General features: G+C 40.4%; 1 protein-coding gene and 1 pseudogene across 1 annotated transcript; both read right to left on the bottom strand.

Annotated features, from left to right (window-relative positions):
- Positions 1-5,197: 5,197 nt before the first annotated feature.
- Positions 5,198-6,699, bottom strand: LOC140003536 (uncharacterized; annotated as a pseudogene).
- Positions 6,512-17,332, bottom strand: LOC140003505 (ubiquitin carboxyl-terminal hydrolase 42-like). The gene is made up of 14 exons (XM_072043889.1): positions 15,991-17,332; positions 14,154-14,391; positions 13,205-13,405; positions 12,510-12,620; positions 12,248-12,350; positions 11,976-12,043; positions 11,749-11,819; positions 11,134-11,216; positions 10,105-10,216; positions 9,588-9,728; positions 9,293-9,393; positions 8,688-8,829; positions 7,726-8,007; positions 6,512-6,926 (listed from the first exon to the last, which is right to left on the bottom strand). Exons 2-14 carry the CDS (start codon positions 14,389-14,391, stop codon positions 6,834-6,836), a joined length of 1,746 nt encoding a protein of 581 aa, XP_071899990.1. The 5' UTR covers positions 15,991-17,332; the 3' UTR covers positions 6,512-6,833.
- Between the last annotated feature and the right edge of the window lie 1,406 nt (positions 17,333-18,738).

The raw sequence follows: 18,738 nt of genomic DNA on the forward strand, positions 1-18,738 counted from the left end.
AAGGAGATTACAAACAATTTCCGCAGTTGCTAAATAGCTAAAAAAAAAAAAAAAAAAAAAGACCATTTCTTTCTGGAGGAGGTTCCCACAATGAAAGCACGGGGATTAAGGATGTGATGGCCACAGAATTCCATTCATCTAGTAAATATCAGTGCTAATTGATCTCACGTGCACATGTATAGTATGATCTACAAACATTTAAATTAGGAGACTGGTTAAAAACGATGATAGCTAAAACAATATTTAGCTTAGACCAGTTATACTTGTATCCTGGTCCCGACATTCTTCAGAAAGGAATTAGAAACATTGACCTAGAAATGCTTCCCCTCCAAATATCTGAGTTTTGATTTTTTAAAGAAAAATAGGTGCCTTATACTTCAAACCTCAAGTCAACCTCTACAAATGCTAATTATCTTAGCTGCCGTCAGAAGCAGGATGCTTCAGTAGAGAACGCATCGTCCTTTACTGTGTATTGAGTCATTCAGGGCTTCCATTTGGCATTTCAGTTTCGAATCCAGAATAAAACCTATGCGTTATCTTCCAGACATGCCCAAAAGAAAGACATGCACATGCAAATAATAAAATTCTACCATCATTATGTCTGAAAGGTTTAAGTTGATTGCACAAACCACAAGTTTTTGCTTTAGCAGAATTATAAAGAAGTGGATGCTGTGGTTATACCTTGCTGTCGGTCCTCCTTTAGTGCAAGCTGTGCATGCGGGAAGATCTTCTGCACAACTTGTAAAATATTCGCTCCTGATCTTTTAAAAAGTGGCTTGAAAATGGGTGATAGTGCTTGTCCGGGTGAAGCCACGATCCTGTTTGATGCCGGAACAACCTTCTTCAGAGCCATGAAAAAGTCCTTTGCTTTTATTTTAATAGAAGCAACCTCTCCCTACTTGCATAATATAATGCTTTTTTTTTTTTTATATAATGCTTTTTTTTTGCTTTTATTTTAATAGTAGCAACCTCTCCCTACTTGCATAAATCTGAGGATAGCATCGACGTAGAGAGCACAGCGCAGCTTCAGTACATAAAGATTTGATATCTGCACCACAGTATCCTAACAAACAAAAATCAAACATTACATCAGTCAAGGCCCAGGTTTACAACATGCAACATTTAAAGAATTTGTAATGCCAAAACCAAACAGGTTAACAGGGAATTCAAAGTGCTACCGCTCTGCAGGGAAGTTTCATGTTGCGCACTGTCTCATCTTGCGCTTATGCAGCTGAAACAGACTCCTCATCAAAAACTATACTCTTGAGGAAGATGCCCCAGAACCATTTAACGTTCTCAGACAACAAAAAGAACGACAACAAAGAGTAAATAGATGAAAGCATCTAACTCTGATTGCTATGAAGGCGTGCCAGCTGCCTCGTTGACTAGTTGTGCAGCAAGGCACAAGAGCTTGGGTACTGCCTGGTACAAGCTAAGGTTCTTTACAACTTGCTCACAAGCAAGAATCCATTTTGGTTTCAGTCTTACCAATGCATTTCTCAGCTAGTTCATCAAGCAACATGTCCGGTGGCTTAGGGGTCCAGTCACGAGTATGAATCTTGAAAATTTCTTTTCTAGCCTGGAAGCAAAATCATTGCGTTTTAGCTTGTCCCAAGTTTTCCTTAAAAATACCAAGAAACAAACAAACCAAAAAGCAAGCAAACAAATAAACAAACAAAAAAAAACCAGTCCTTCCTCAAAACCCCTCATCTATTAATACGCTTTTCTTATTTGCTCAACTTTCAAGTATTTTACAGTTATTTAATATACACTCTGCATTTTCAACCAGGAAATTGAATATTTCTTATTTGTTATACTGAACTTTTTCTAGGAACCTACAATGAAAGAAAAGGCATTTATAGCTTCAATAACAAGTTTCCAAACTACGGGACCTAATGACCCAGAGGAAAATACTGTAATGAAAAATTTATCCAGAAACATTTCTTTGTTGTCCAAAAAACTTCTCTAAAACTTAGCAAGCTTTCATTGTGACAGTCTCATTACTTCATCACATTTGCTTTTCAGGCTGTAAATTCACAGAAAGCACTTCTGGCACAATGCTTCAAATTGCTACAATTACTATAAAGAAGAAAATAATTATGACTCAAACTACTACCACCGATCCGGGGCACAATCAAATGCAAACACGTCCCCTATTCATTCAGAAGTGAAGGATTGAGACCAAAAACACAACTTCATGATGAAAACGCCCAAGTGGACTAAATAATTAAGCAAACAGGTACAACTTTGGGAATGAAAGGTTTGATTATAGAACTAACTACTTGGTGGTATCATCCTGACCATATATATCCAGTACCAGATTTGCCCTCCATGGAACATCGCAGTGTCTCCACATATCACTCTTTTGTTCAAGTTGTCAATTATTTTTTTTTCCTATAAAGTTGGACTTTGCCATGGTAGCACTAACATTCAATTTAAGTTCTCACCTCTTTATTTGGCAAGTTGAAGAGGAACTCTCTGCCAAAGCGTCCTGGTCTTCGTAAAGCAGGATCTATAGAATCCAGTCTGTTGGTAGCTCCGATTACCACGATCTCCCCTCTGTTATCTGTGCCATCCATAAGCGTCAGAAGAGTTGAAACAATGGAACTAATAGAAAAATATAGTTTTTATTTACTGGTTCAGTAAATTTTGTTACATTCCACATGACTTTCTTGATGCCGGAACAACCTTCTTCCTAGTAGTCATTCAAAAGTGGGAAAAAAATAGTCTACCAAGTCGGGTTTTTTTTTTTGGTTTGATAATAAATCTGCAGACTGGTAAGTCATCAAGCACTTCAAGACTGTTTGAAATAATCTCTACATTAATGGAAAAGGAGTACTGCACACTTCTGCTCAGGAAGAAAATCACGGAAAATGTTCCGTGATGTTCCCTCGTGCTTTGGTAATGCTCTTTCTCAGTGTTTTTAGTCTTGTCCTTTCTACCTTGGCATCTCTCTGCAATAGCTGAGGAGGAAAGCTTTTTAGAGCTACATTCAGTGTCACACTTGAGAGAGGAAGTTTGCCGCAATTTCTCACCAGGCTCAGAAGTCTCTTTGCCGTACAAAACATTTTCATTAGAAATGAGGTCACGTTCTTTTGATCTTCTTGGTTTCTCCTTGTCTCCACCGTCATCACATTGGTACTGTGCGAGGTATTCATCCTTCCCAGTAGATTTCGGAGGGTCCGCGACACTGCACAAAATAAAATCACATTTCTCACTTCTGCTGAAGGACGTGAAGATTAACAGTAAAACCTTCCAAAGGCAAACAAACAAACAAAAACCTCCAGACTACAGGAACACTCGCAAAGATATGCCATTTAGAAACCTCTCCTGCGATAAGGACACCTTCTCCAGCTCCCAGAGAAAGTGTTTTTCCCCTCTTGCTTCTGAAGCCATTGCACTAAAAAAGCACACGCATCTGTCTCCCTCCACATGCTGCTGCTCTGAATAAGAGCCAGAAGATTCAAAACCACCCTATTTGGTCTCCCCACATAGCCGAAAAAAACACCAGTTGAAACAGAGTTTTCTACCTCTCTCCCAAGAATTTACATTCACGTATCCTGTGACTGCAAAAATAGAAGGCGGGGCTCAGGAGGAACAGCCAGTGTTGGAAATGAAAAAAAGCAGCCCGTTTCTTCAGAGTCTTAAGCCTATTCTACTAGGAAAACAAAACAAAACAAAACAAGAGGAGAGGAGAACAACAGCGGGAAATTTACCTATTCTCCAGGTGTTCAATTGCAAAGCCTCCGCTGGAGGATCAACAGCTGTGAATTCAGCGTGCTTAGGAGAAATCAGATCTACGTCTGAACCACAACTATTTCAGTAGTATCACTAACTTATGTTACTCTGAAGAAGCAGTCAGCACCGTTTCTATGTTAGGAAATAGCTGAACAGAGTCTGTTATTCACAGGAATTATTCAGGCAGGCTTCTTTAGGAAGGCTGGGTTTCACTAGAACATTACTAGCCTGTAAGCCTCATGGCATCACCTTCCATCTTGACTGCTAAACCTCCTTGCTCCCTACTATCTTCTTTGCCAAGATACAGCTGTCCACGTTTACTTTTCCTACTTGGCTGGACTGAATTTAAGAAGGGATCTTGCAACTCTTCCTCTTGTTTGCCACTTAATCATCACACCAAATGAAAACTATTTGCCTTTCACCTCTTTATTTCAGGCATTCTTTCCTAGTGGTCATTTAAAAACGGAAAGAAAAAGTCCATCAGCTTTTTTTTTTAATATCCAGCAGACTGTTAAGTCACCAAGCACTTCAAGACTGTTGGAAATAATCTCTACATTAATAGAAAAGTAATTCCTCAAACACACTGCGGCCGCTTACCTTTAATACACTCGTTGGATGAGACGGAGCTGTATTTCTTGCTTTCGCCTGCGCTGGAAGGCTTCCCTTCCTTGTAAGGTTGTTTACTGCTCTCACTTCTGCATTGCTCACATGAAGAGCCATCTGGAGGATGGGATTCTTCCTTCTTCTCCCGCGTTATCTTCTGGAAATGAGGATCTAAGTGTTCCAAGGAGCCTTTCACTTTCCTGCTGGTTCTCTTTTTTCTTCTTTTTCTTCTCCTTTTTCTTCTTGTTTTACGCTTGGGATTGGCATTGTCAAAGTGGAGCACACAGAAACACAAATCGTGAAGTCTGAAAGAAACATGCAAGTTTAAAAGAGAAAAAAAGATGTGGCACTTGTTGCCTATATGAAACTTTATTTATTTTACCACAGGTGATGATTTGCAGCATGTCAGCTATTTTGTGGTGCTTTGTGCACACGCAACTTACTTTAGATGTAGCAAACTTAAGCCCTCAGATTGGAGGACCATAGGTCCTGGTTTGTACACAGATCATTAACAATGGCTAGCTCTGGAATACGTGCAAGCAGAAAAAACTTTTAACCTAATCCAGAATGGTGTACGGATGTGTTTCCAACTATGTGGTCCAAAGCTAGTGCTCTGAAACAATTCAGCAATAGCTTTCCTATCTTCACTGATCAACCTAACAACATGATCCCCAGCCAGCTGATGCTATCTAAGTAACTTAGAAACTACCAGAAAAAAAAAAAAAAAAAAAAAAAAAAAGAAGAAGAAAAAAAGAGAAGAAAAAAAAAAGGAGAAAAAAAAAAAAAAGAAGGAATACATGAGAAGCACCCAGAAAAGAATTAGGATAAAAAATGCGGAGTATGCTGGAATCCTTGCTTACTTGGAATCCTTCTCTCCATGTTTATCCTTAGACTTCTTTTTCTTCTAGAACTTGTGATATTTTTGCATTTTTTTCACCACCTAAAAGCTCCTTTTCTATCTTTCTGTCTTTCCTTTCTATTTCACTTTCACTACCTTCTGCACGGGTAGATTTTCTTTTTCTGTTTCCTTCTGTTTCATTTTTCTGGCGACAGTTCTCCAAATGAGCTGACACAGGTGGAAGCGCATGTCTTTCACGAGAATGTCTTCCAGAATGTTGCTGAGATACCGAGCAACGATGCAAGTCTGCTCGGGGTGTGCTAAAGCGACGTCCATCTTCATCTCTCAAGAGGGAACCGTGAGGCCATCCACTTTTGTAATGATAATGCTTATGTGACCTGCCGTAGTAAGTTGCAGTCCATTTGTCAAAGGCTGCATCGCCGTGAGAGAACTTTCTCTCTCTACTGTCTCCTGTCGCATGAGGTGAATAGTAATCATTGTAATAGCTACAACTTTCCCACCTCCGTGCTTCATCTTGATAGTATCTTTCTCTGCTCCAACTTCTTTCCCCTTTGGATCGGTAATATCTATTGCTACCTTGTTCTGATCTTCCTCCGCTGCCAGATCTGTACTTTGAATATTTGACTGCTCTTCTGCCATTCTCAGGGCTGTTTCTTTCACCAGGGAAAGATCTGCACCTGCTTCCCTCCCAGTGCTCCTGCTTGTGACGCTTTTGATGAACAACTTCCATGCTCTGAGAACACCTCCTCTTGCTGGAAGGACCTGCTTTTTGACTCTCCTTCTCTTCACTAGGAGCATGTTCCCTCTTGCTTTGGTAATGCTCTTTCTCAGTGTTTTTAGTCTTGTCCTTTCTACCTTGGCATCTCTCTGCAATAGCTGAGGAGGAAAGCTTTTTAGAGCTACATTCAGTGTCACACTCGAGAGAGGAAGTTTGCCGCAATTTCTCACCAGGCTCAGAAGTCTCTTTGCCGTACAAAACGTTTTCTTTTGAAATGAGGTCACGTTCTTTTGATCTTCTTGGTTTCTCCTTGTCTCCACCGTCATCACATTGGTACTGTGCGAGGTATTCATCCTTCCCAGTAGATTTCGGAGGGTCCGCGACACTGCACAAAATAAAATCACATTTCTCACTTCTGCTGAAGGACGTGAAGATTAACAGTAAAACCTTCCAAAGGCAAACAAACAAACAAAAACCTCCGGACTACAGGAACACTCGCAGAGATATGCCATTTAGAAACCTCTCCTGTGATTAGGACACCTTCTTCAGCTCCCTGAGAAAGTGCTTTCTTCCCTCTTGCTTCTGAAGCCATTGCACTAAAAAAGCAAATGCATCCGTCTCCTTCCACCTGCTGCTCTGAGAAAAAAGGCATAGGGGCGAGCGGGGAACAGCCAGTGTTTCTCCAGACAGTGGAGAAAAATGGAAAAACATTCTATGAAGGAACACAAGTTCTCCTTGAGGCACCAACCTGCATCAGAGTGATATGCTCAGTGCTGATCATTAGTTCTGTTCGTAACGCTGGACATACAGCATGGAATTGTACTAATTTAAATCCTTCCATTAAATACTATTAGTAGACAGATAAAACCGTAACGAACTTCCATAAGGTCTTGTCTTAATCAGACTGTGCTCATTTTACCTCGTTTCCTCTGACAAGCTGTTCAGCTGGCTGGCTGTGAGGGACTCCGTGATGATTTCTCGATTGACTGAAGGCATAGCTCCAGGCATCTGCAATCAAAACGCACAAGTCAGCAGACAAAAAAATACTATTTGTAGTAGTACTGAGGACTAGTCTTGTCAGAATTTCTCCATTAAATGGTAAGCAAGACCGTTTTGAGTTGTATGCATTATCTACACTTCAAAGATAACCCCAACTCACCTCCCAAAATCTACTTTATGAAACTTAGGAATTTTTATCTCAGCTGAGCTTAAGTTGACAAGTTGTAATGTAAGCTCAGGTCTGCAAATTCTAATGGGATAATACCACAAAGTCTTACAATCACATTTGTGCTGTGTTTTCTCAGTATTTCACCTGAATTAGGAACACAATAAACACTCCCGAATACATCATAGGTGAGAAATTCTCGATGGAGCAAATCTATGTTTCAAGCAATCCATTTGTTTTAGAAAAGAACATCTCAGAAGGTTTAACAGGTTCAACTCGGCAAGTGGAATCATCAAGTTTCAGTCCGTTTTCTTTCGATTCATTAACTAACCTAATAGCACCATTTAGTGAATCGGTTTTTGGCAGCTCATGCTGGGATCTTCCTTCGTCAGCATTCTGACAGGAAGAACCGGAATGCTGCAATGTACGGACTACCTTTCCAACCAAAATTCCATTAGAGGACATTGCATTGCAATTCCTTTTAAATAAGCCCTTTGACTCCTCCTCAGATTTTCCTGAAGATTCTGCACCGTAAGGGACTGTGTTATCAGAGCTGAGTTTAGGATTTTCATTCACTGTTGGCTCCACAAAAATCTCATCAGAAACTTTTTTGCTTGTTTGCATTTGCTTCATTTGCATTACCGAATTTGTAATTGTGGATGAAGGAACAGCCTGGTAGAGATCTTCGTCCTCCGCAGCACTGCTAAGACAGTCAGGCTGTGACACAGTCCGACGAGCAGGCAATTTATTGTGAATACTGGAGGTGATCTTCTGTTTTCTTGACGGATCAGTAATTGAAGGCCTGGTAATTGTCTGGTTTTGAACACAGGCCATCGGTGGTGCTGAAGATGGCCTTTTTAGGGTGACACCAGTGGTCTTTGCGTCCTCTTTTATGGATCCATTTCCATTTAAACGGCTTGAATTCTGTATTTAAAAAGAAGAAATGGCAAGATGGATTAACGCAAACACTGCATTTAACATTTTGAAACACAAAACTCTCCTACTGAGTATTTCTACAAATGGTCTTAACACCTACAAAGAAAAACACACTGCCCTTTAAAGATAAATGCAAGTCCAATAAGCGTATTCAATTCCTGCTTTTGGTTTACAGCCGATTGGAATCAAATTAACATCATCTTTGAAAACCAGCCAAACAACTTAACATTACCTGCTGCTATTCCCAAATATATTTATTTTCCCCTTTAAACATACCCTGAAAAGCCTGAAGTAATTGTTCTGGTGCTCAGGAATAAGACAATTAGTTTTCCCTGTCTTAGCTAAAGTGACGACGATAGGAAAAACAAGTCCTCTTTTAAATGATTCGAGGATTAGTACACTCTGCTTAAATTGTCAAAGAGCGTAGCTCTCTGTGCTTTAGAAAGCTGTCTTGGAGGTATAAAGTAATGGAGTCTCATGGCTGCACAATTTAGCAGTAACCACTGTTTGAATGACTCTGGCTGTAGCATGAAGGCTGTGAAGAAAGCTGCAGCATGGGAAGGAAAACAAAACTAAGATGCTGAAAACCAAACAAAAAACCCCACACCAAACCCCAAACCCACTAGCAGTTTGGTGCCGTTACCTGCCCTCCCACTTCCCTGAATTACCTTAATCATATGAGGAAGAAGTCGTGGTCCCATAAATCCAGCCTGCTTACTATTAGCCCCCTGCTGACCAGGAGGGAATGAACAGGGATAAGATGGTGCTGGCAAGTAAAACGCACGTTCTCCAAGTGTCAAATCATAGCGCCTTCAGAAAAGAGCAGTGATCGGAGTTTAGTTTTTCTTTCAGCCTACTCTTGGATTAAATCCCATCCTATAATTTTAGAGGAACAGTTCATACGATATGGAAGCCTTCTCTACAGAAGGCTTCGCCAAGACTACAAACTGAAAAGGAGAGAACAGTCTTCCTACTAAGACTATCACTTTCAGAACAATCATTCATTCTTACACGACAGATGACCTTCATTTTTCTCCTTCTCTAAATTAGCCAGCTACAGGTAACACATAGATAGCAATTTACACAAGTGCTGCAGTTTCAGGCCAAGCAACAAAAGATAATAAATGACACAGAGAATTTCAGGTTAGACAGAACTGAATTAGACAAATAATAATCTTTCCCTGGGATAGCAAGAAAAACACTTGCAAAACAGAAAAATATCAATAACAGGAAAGTAAATCTCTTCTGAACACATGTTAAGATTTGTTATTACCTGATATAAAAAAGTATGTAAGCTTGCTGACCAAGAACTCTCTTAATGTCAGTACGGACTACTTTAGCATCATTCATCTGATACCAAAGTCCATTACCAGCCTGCAAATAAAGACAACCATTTCTTTAGGTGAATTGCACGTGTTCCAAATGAAATCACGGATAGGAACAAAATACACACGTGTCAAATAAAAATATAATGAAATCTTTTTCCCTAGAAACAGTAGCTGCTAGTCACGCTTTCACTGGTTTGCCAGCACAACCTTTACCCTGTTAGAAATGCTGTTGACTTCTACCTTTACATAGCATATATAGTGTCCTGAGTGACAGCTGACACCGTGATGTACCAGCACCGCGTATAAGGCATAGAGCAGTGGTTCTCCCATTGACTGTGACATGTAGGCTCTCAGGTCCAAATACTCCGGATATTTCACCACCTAAAGAGAGACCAAGAAGATAGAAAATTATCCCAGAGTACTTCGTGGACTAGCCAGAGAAAAACACTTAAAAAAAACACAGACTAGAATTTATTTCTAGAATATATTTCTAGAAGATATTTCTTGATTCACTACAAATAAGTCTTCCCATAAACAATGTTGAAGACTAGAAGTTGCAGAGAACTGTTTCCTGATGAATCAGCCTTCTCAGAGGAAAGCATATGCTTCTTGTCAAGCGGGAACTTTATTGATATTAAGAGAAAGAATAAGCCATAGTCGTTAGTCTACAATTACTGTCTGAAAATATAAACAACTTTCAGCTTTGGGGGATGTCCCATTACACAATGATATAGTTGCATTACAGTGGTAAATATACCTTGTTGATCTTTCCACCTGTGAAATCTGCAAATCTTTTCAGTGATATTGTGAGAACCTTGGAAGAACGGTGTATGGTAAATCTCTTGGATGCAGGAACCATCTTTTTACACCTTAAAAACAAGCAGAGATAAGTGTTTGAAGGCATCTTCTTTTTTCGCCCCCAAAACAAACTCGTTTTAATGTCTCACGCATGCCTATGCTATTTGAATGACATTTACTTGCATAATAGGTTGGTCTTTTTTCTTTTCATAAACCCATGCACTGCGTGTCAGGTTTGTTAATACAGTGAAGAAGGTAAATTCTCCCAAAACCCCGGGCATAGCAGGAACAGGAATCTCTCACGAAAGGGTATTACCAGGTTGGATGGCAAGGTACCATTTCTTGGTCTACAAAAGTGGCTATTTGAACTCCAATCCTGGATACATTCTTTCAGCTTTCAAGGGAAATACAAATAATGAAAGTGGAACGAGAGAGCCTTGGTCCCCAGGACTAGAAATTGCAAATAATCTCCAACATAGGTCGTCTATCAACATCAAAAATACAACAGAAGCACATGGTCATTCTACAGGAGGGAGACATTTAACAGTAGGAAGTCTTCATGTACTGAGCTTGTCTGGAAAGACACTGAAACTGTCTGCCATCCTTTGAAACACAATAGTTCAGTTTGATACATTGCCCGCTCCAAGGTAGGACCTACAGTGTAAGCAGTGAAAATTAGCCACTAGCCCAGAGAACAACGGAAACTGGGCAGTTTACATCAAGAAAAGTACTGTCGAGAGCTAATAAATAGAAAGAACAAAAGTATCTCTTTTTGAATTCTGATGGCAAAATACGAGCCAGAGAATTGCAAACCCATAGGGAATGCCTCTGAACAAGACTTCCCCCCTCCAAAGAAACAAAAATCCAAGTGTTTTATAAACTTCCACAAAACTCGTAAGTAGATCCAAAGTTTAGAGGTAGTCCAACAGAGTCATGCAACATATAAAACTGACATCTAGGATTAAGACCTAATTCGTCAAAATCTTACTCGCTACATTTATAGCAATTCTCTCCACCCAGCTCTTCAGGTTTCACAAAGAGTTCCAGAGCTCTGGTAACAGATGAAACCGCCTAGAGGAGCGAGAAAGAAGAGCGTAAAGTCACCGTAAATTCAAAATTCCAGAGACGTACTAGTAGTTTGTAAGAGAATCTTACTAACATACTCCAGCGATCTACTATGAGCACTGTGAAGAAGGAGGCAGAAAGAGCATGCTCAGCATTGACCTCACCTGGAAGTCATTTGACTTCGGAACAAATACTTTTCCAGTAGCCTAGACAGCACCTATAGTGTGCTTTGTCATCAATACTGGGGACAAATTCATCAGTCTAACAATTAGATGTACATTGGGGTAGAACAACAGAGAAGTATGACAGCATTATAATTTTTGCAGAAAGAGAATTCTTTCCCCTTAAACCCAATGCAAATGTGGAGACTATTTACATGGGTTCCACAGAAGGACAAAGTCCAATCCACTTCCTTAGCACCACCAAGCTCTTACGTTTTAACATTATATGTGGTTTGGTTTTTTAAGGTAAACAAGTTTAATTTAGAAAGTTAGGCATGTACTTAAACATCATGAATTATATTTAGAAAACATCTTACCTTTATATCCAAAGTGATATCAAGAAATGCCTCATACGTATCCGAAACTGCTTTGCAATTCAAGCACTTCACTGGAAGCAAAATATAAATGCTTAACCTTATGTGAAGGAGACTAACTGTCCAAATTCAAGTTGTTGCCAGATACTACTTTAGACAAACTACAGACTGCTTTACTACCGACAAAAGACACAGATCAGTTCTAAGGACAGGAATATTTTTTAAAGTACCTCTCGATCTTAGAAGTCCTCCAAATATTTGATGAATGATGGTGGTAGCTTGAGAAGATCTGTCCAATCTGGAAATAAATTATAATCAGACCTCAGAAGATTTAAGGCGCAGAGTTAACTCTTCAAAGAGTTTTATGAAAACTAAGGATGATGTAGACTTTCGTTGCTGATAGTAAATAAGGCACTAAAAGGTGCTAGAGATCATTTTTGATAGTAAATAAAGGACTAGAAGGTGCTAGAGAATGTATGAAAGTGAACTTGTTTATGCTTACTCAGTGCTTCCATTCAAGCACGCTTCCTGCATAGCATCAACAGTATAGCGCAAGAACTCGTGTGCGTCTTCTTGACTGCCAAAACGGAAATGTTGTCCTATTCCTAAAGAAGAAGATGATAGTATTCACCTCATTTAAAAATGAAATCATTCTTGTATTTCTAAAATCTCTCTTCTTTCTAGTGTTAAAACCACTTATACACATCAAATAAGTATTTGAAGATTACAAGCTATCGAAAAGAAACACATCTGAAGCCACTTACGACTGAGATTACTGATAACATGCGTAGGCTCGATGGCATCAACAGTGCAACGCAGGGCCTGGTTAATGTGAGTCTCCATTGTGCACATCATGCAAAAATCTTGTTCACGACCTGAAGAGTGAAAGAAGAAAGCATCCCAGTCCAGCAAAATATCCATAACTACAAACAAACATCTAAGTAAAATTTAAACTATAGATACGATATCCACTCTCCTTGCTACATTCTATTCTCCCAAGATGCCAATGTCCCAACAGTCTTGTAACATTTCATTTCACACAACTTTACAGAATAAAAGTATCCACTAAGCCTGTATTCAAATGCATTTTGTGATGAGAAATCTAAAAGACTACTGCAAAGTCACATTTGTAAAGGCTGACAGGAATGTGAACTCCACAGGCTGAAAAATGTATTACTCTCTAAAATTACTACTAAATGCATTACTGTCCAATGCACTTCATTATTCCCACGAAGCAATAAATGATCCTTTAATAAATACATAAATAAATAAATTCATTCATTAAACAAACAGTGCATTAATTGCACTCCGTATGCTATTCGGAGCCCACTGCTAATACAGTGCTCAAAGCCAGCTTCTACAGGTAAAATCAGGCAAATAAGCTTGTCTCAGAATCACTGCTGTTCTTTCACCTTCAGAGCTGTCCAACAGATTTGAAATACTCTTAGAAAGTACTCACATGACTGGCCGTGCTCGAGAGAAAGCATGTAATTGGCAAGTGGGGGTGTGTAGGTCAAACACTGTAGAGTAGCATTAAGAAAACATGTGTTGCCAAGATTGTACAGGCCAACTCCAACACTTTGTGTTTCTCGCCAATCCATACAAATCTTCTCAGGTGGAAAAAGAATGCTCTGTGGTGGAGCAATTCCATCATTAACGACTGCAAGAAAGTTAAATTTAAAAAGAGATTTTGTTTGTTTGTTTCTAAGGAAGGTATTTAAAAAAATACTATTCTGCAGGAGCACCTAGAGGAGCTAGCTACAATCCAAGCCAGAAGAAAATTATTGCAGACAGCTTTAATACCGCCAAATTCAAATTGGCTGGTCAACACAATGTTTTGGGGAAAAAAAAAAAAAACAAAAAACCAGCTTTCGTCAACCATTTTAATTTTTCTAAGGCAAGGCTAACTGCCATTCTGTTTGCAGTACCTAATGCCAAGTTCCTCTCCATCTATAATCTTTAACCTGATTAACTCAACTACTGTTTTTTTCCTTATTATAACTTAAACCACAAGCTTAGACTTGAAATTATACGGAAAAAAGGTAAAAACTAGTAACTAGGAATGACGGTACCCCTACAGATACCAGATCTTTTCCTGAGCAATGTTATCATTCAAAAAACGTGTGAAAAATGGAAGCTGTGAATAGCAACAATCAAACACTTTTCTTTGCAAAACGGAAAAGACATGGATGAATCTGTGCATTACAAAAAGCTCCCCATATTTCTCTGTTGACTGTAAATATATCAAAATTAATTTCTGTAACATCAGTCACTTCAGTTGCCTTAGGGGATTCGCTTTTGAAGTCTTTGTTCACACTAGTCCCCTTCTCTATCAGTGCAACAAGTAAGAACTGCATTTTCTACTTTTGCTTTGAAGAAAATGGAGTCAGGATAAAGCTCACACTTACTTAGATCTCTTGGGGCAAAAGCCTTAGATTTTTCAGATGATCTACAGTAAATAGCACCTCCACGTCCTTGGGCCACAGAGACTTGGCTTGAATCTTCTGCAGGCGGTATCTGGCCCCAGTTTGCAGTGCGTGACATCAGTATTTTAGTACTTGGTTTCTTGGATTTGCCAGACCGCCTTGAAGAGGGCTTTTTAGACTTTGAAGATTTGGGCTTCTTAACTACGGTCATTGTTGACATCTGCGACAGAGACAGAAGTTCTGGTTGACGTAAGAATATCAAGAAGCATTCCAAGAAGAAAAGAATAGCAGAAGTCCTGTCACTTAATCTCAAAGAAACAGCCTTAAGAACTAAATCGCTGGTATGAATGATTTAAAAAGAATCCCCAAACTAAACACACAAAGTGAAAATTTCCATCTAAACTCTATTGGTATTACTTTTAGCTTCTGCAGAACTAGTGGCTGATGCCATTTCTTTCACTTCCGTAGGATTTTAATCCATTACAACTCTGGAGTCTTTTTAATATAAAAATGTAGAAGACATTCTCTGAGGGGAATCAGTTATTTATTGATTTCCAGAGTTGCACAATTATCTGTTAATTATTACCTATGATCTAATAGGTAATTGTTGCAATTATCTATTGCTGGCGTTAGTAATGGAACACTATTACTTCACTGCCTGCGTTTTTCTGTTTCGTGTGCACAAAGGTACCCAGAACTCACTGCTCCTTTTCTTCTGTCTTTCCAGGGATCGCCCTCTACCTCACTGTCTACTGCACCAATCATGAGGGGTTTGTTGTTATTCTATAATGAGCCTAGCTTTTAAATACACCTTTTCTGGGCGTCACTTTGTGATAGCAAGTTAATTTGTGAGGGCTCCTCAGTCTACATCATGTGGTCGCTTTTTCCAGGTGAAAAAGCGGAGCCGTAAGTGGCAGTACACTAAAGCCCTGGCATGTTGAGATCCAAGAAGAGAGATGTTTGGCCCTCCTTCTCACTCCTGGGAACCATATACCTCAAAACCCACAGAGGATGGGCTATATCTCAGAGAAATCTTGGGAAAGGAGAGCATGAAGAGCACGTTTGCAAATTTATTTCTCCCTGGGCTTCTTCTGCTTCTCCACGAAATACGAGTTTGAATATAACTTTGGCAGCAGTACTTCTGGTGTTTTACTCCTACCACATTTAAAACTCCTACAAAAAACTGAAACGTTAGACTAAAAAGCAGCTCTTTCCGTTCTGCTTTGTAAAGTTGCACGTTTTCCTCATGCAAAACAACAGGGCAATGTAAGCTAGAAATGGAAATGCTGAATGTAAAACAAAACAAAACAAACCTCAGCCCTCCAGGACAAAAGCCAATAACTGCTACAAAGTCCTTTTTAAAATGCTGATTAGGTTTCAAGGTGATACCGCTTTAAATAAGCATAATTGTGTGTCCGTAGGCAGAAGCATCCATGACAGGATGAACTTCTATACTTCATGTTTTGTTACTGTCTTACTGTAGCACACAGGGACTTGTTACCTATAGGGAAACCACTAACCTAATGGAGCGTTTAAAACATAAGCTAGTTTGTTATACCAAAATGACTGAGAGAACAAAGCATAAAGTGCTTTCAGATTTCTAGCACGCCTTGATTGCTATCCATTAAACTTCAGACACGTTAAACAAAACACAGTAAATAAGAAAACTCCTAGTCCCACAGCTGGCAAATTATGTGCAGAGGTTGTAACTAGAACTTTTTTCCCTTGACATTTTACATTTAAGATTGATTTTAAATCCATTTTATACACACTTTCCATTCCTGAAAAAACAATACGCAAACCTGAAAAATGCATTTACACGAGAAATGAAGTCGTCCTTGTCCGACTGGAAGACTAAGGTGACAGCTCCTGGGCTCAGGGATTTTCAGATAAGCTCCGATCTTCACCAGTGACAGCTCCTTTTTTCGGATTGAAAGAGAAAATGTTTCAGCAACACACTGAAAACACACTTAAGGGACAAGAAACAAAATTAAGACTGTAGTGAGAAGGAGAAAAGAAAAACAACACTGGGGAAGAAAGGAAAAGGTAAAGGAAAAAGGAAAAAGGAAAAAAGCCTTGATCTTTATACTGACCAACGAGATAAGCCTTACACATTTTTAAGTTTATTTTTGACAACTGATTGAGGCGTTACCAGGTATTAAGTACGATTCAAGAGCAAATATTAACACTAGAAAGAAGAAATCCGATCCACCACCACTGTTTCAAAATACATCCATTTCTAATGTGGAGATAACGTCTCTCTGACAAGGTAGTAGAAAAACTGTAAATACCGACAGAGCTTCCTCTCCCGATGTTCCATATACATACCGATGCTGTTCCTACACCTACGCTCTGAGCATAAATTTATGTTGACATGAGTATCGGGTGTTACTCCTCTCTTTGTTTGCCTTGAGAGACACACCTCTTGTCCACTGAAAAGTAAACTCAAGATTCCAGATCAGTTAAGACAGTTGCTATCCCCCCATTCAGAGTTCTGCAGCAGCACTGTTCAGATGTGTTTAGCAGTCTCTTTAGAAAATGTTATCACTTAGGACCTGCTTCTCAGTAGGTACACGTTTGGCCTCCGCTTAGCAGAGAGTCAATCCCAGCTTAAGCTTTCGTACAAGAGCCCCTTCACAAAACGGACTTGGGCCCTGACATAACTGAGCTTAACCTTTAACCTTGAAGCTTCCTTAAAGAAGGAAGCAGCACCCAGGCCAGGAAATAGAAATTAATCGTCACTTTACCCTGAAACGCAGTGAGCTATTCTGTGCTGGCAGGATTGCTGCCGGGCTGGCCGACGAGGCGGCGGGCAGCTCCCCGGGGCCACAGGGCCTGTCACAGGGAGCCGCCGGAGGTCTCCAAGGTCCGGGAACAGCGGCAACAGCGGCAACAGCGAGGACAGAGGGGACAGCAGCAACAGCAGCAGCCACCTCAGCCAGGGCCGTCTCCACAACCGCCAAAACGGTCTCGGAATGCTGCCGAACTCGGAGCTCCAGCGTGACGCCTTTTGAACCTGGCCGCTGGAAGGACCTGCTTTTTGACTCTCCTTCTCTTCACTAGGAGCATGTTCCCTCGTGCTTTGGTAATGCTCTTTCTCAGTGTTTTTAGTCTTGTCCTTTCTACCTTGGCATCTCTCTGCAATAGCTGAGGAGGAAAGCTTTTTAGAGCTACATTCAGTGTCACACTTGAGAGAGGAAGTTTGCCGCAATTTCTCACCAGGCTCAGAAGACTCTTTGCCGTACAAAACGTTTTCTTTTGAAATAAGGTCACGTTCTTTTGATCTTCTTGGTTTCTCCTTGTCTCCACTGTCATCACATTGGTACTGTGCGAGGTATTCATCCTTCCCAGTAGATTTCGGAGGGTCCGCGACACTGCACAAAATAAAATCACATTTCTCACTTCTGCTGAAGGACGTGAAGATTAACAGTAAAACCTTCCAAAGGCAAACAAACAAACAAAAACCTCCAGACTACAGGAACACTCGCAGAGATATGCCATTTAGAAACCTCTCCTGTGATTAGGACACCTTCTCCAGCTCCCAGAGAAAGTGTTTTTTCCCCTCTTGCTTCTGAAGCCATTGCACTAAAAAAGCACACGCATCTGTCTCCCTCCACATGCTGCTGCTCTGAATAAGAGCCAGAAGATTCAAAACCACCCTATTTGGTCTCCCCACATAGCCGAAAAAGACACCAGTTGAAACAGAGTTTTCTACCTCTCTCCCAGGAATTTACATTCACATATCTTGTGACTGCAAAAATAGAAGGCGGGGCTCAAAAGGAACAGCCAGTGTTGGAAATGAAAAAAAGCAGCCCGTTTCTTCAGAGTCTTAAGCCTATGCTACTAGGAAAACAAAACAAAACAAAACAAAACAAAACAAGAGGAGAGGAGAACAACAGCGGGAAATTTACCTATTCTCCAGGTGTTCAATTGCAAAGCCTCCTCTGGAGGATCAACAGCTGTGAATTCAGCGTGCTTAGGAGAAATCAGATCTACGTCTGAACCACAACTATTTCAGTAGCATCACTAACTTATGTTACTCTGAAGAAGCAGTCAGCACCGTTTCTATGTTAGGAAATAGCTGAACAGTCTGTTATTCACAGGAATTATTCAGGCAGGCTTCTTTAGGAAGGCTGGGTTTCACTAGAACATTGCTCCGCAAGTCCCTTCTATTCCTTTTCCCCTTAGAATCTGGGGATGTTTCAGCTAAAAAGGAGGGCAGAAACACTCTCCGTAGGTCTCCACCATGTAGTAAAACAGTGCTGTGTACCTGGTTAACTTCTGCAACCAGCAAAGCATTGCTATTTGCAGCAGTGCCCTGACCCCAGCCTCTTGCTGAGCTCCGTCCTGTGCTGCTCGGATGCTCCCGCTGCTCAGACACGGGGGCTTAGAGAGCCACCGGGCCAGCACAAGCCCCCGAGCTCACTGTCAAACTTCACTTTTGGCATCTTTCACTTCACCATCGCCGCCGGACGAGGAGCCCAGCAATGCCTGACGCCGCTCCGGGCTCACCTAAACGCGGGGCAGGAAATTCAGATTCAAAGCTGCGAAGGTTTTTCTTAGTGAA

Source organism: Anas platyrhynchos, chromosome 12 (genome assembly GCF_047663525.1).
Source record: "Anas platyrhynchos isolate ZD024472 breed Pekin duck chromosome 12, IASCAAS_PekinDuck_T2T, whole genome shotgun sequence".
NCBI classification, from domain to species: domain Eukaryota; kingdom Metazoa; phylum Chordata; class Aves; order Anseriformes; family Anatidae; genus Anas; species Anas platyrhynchos.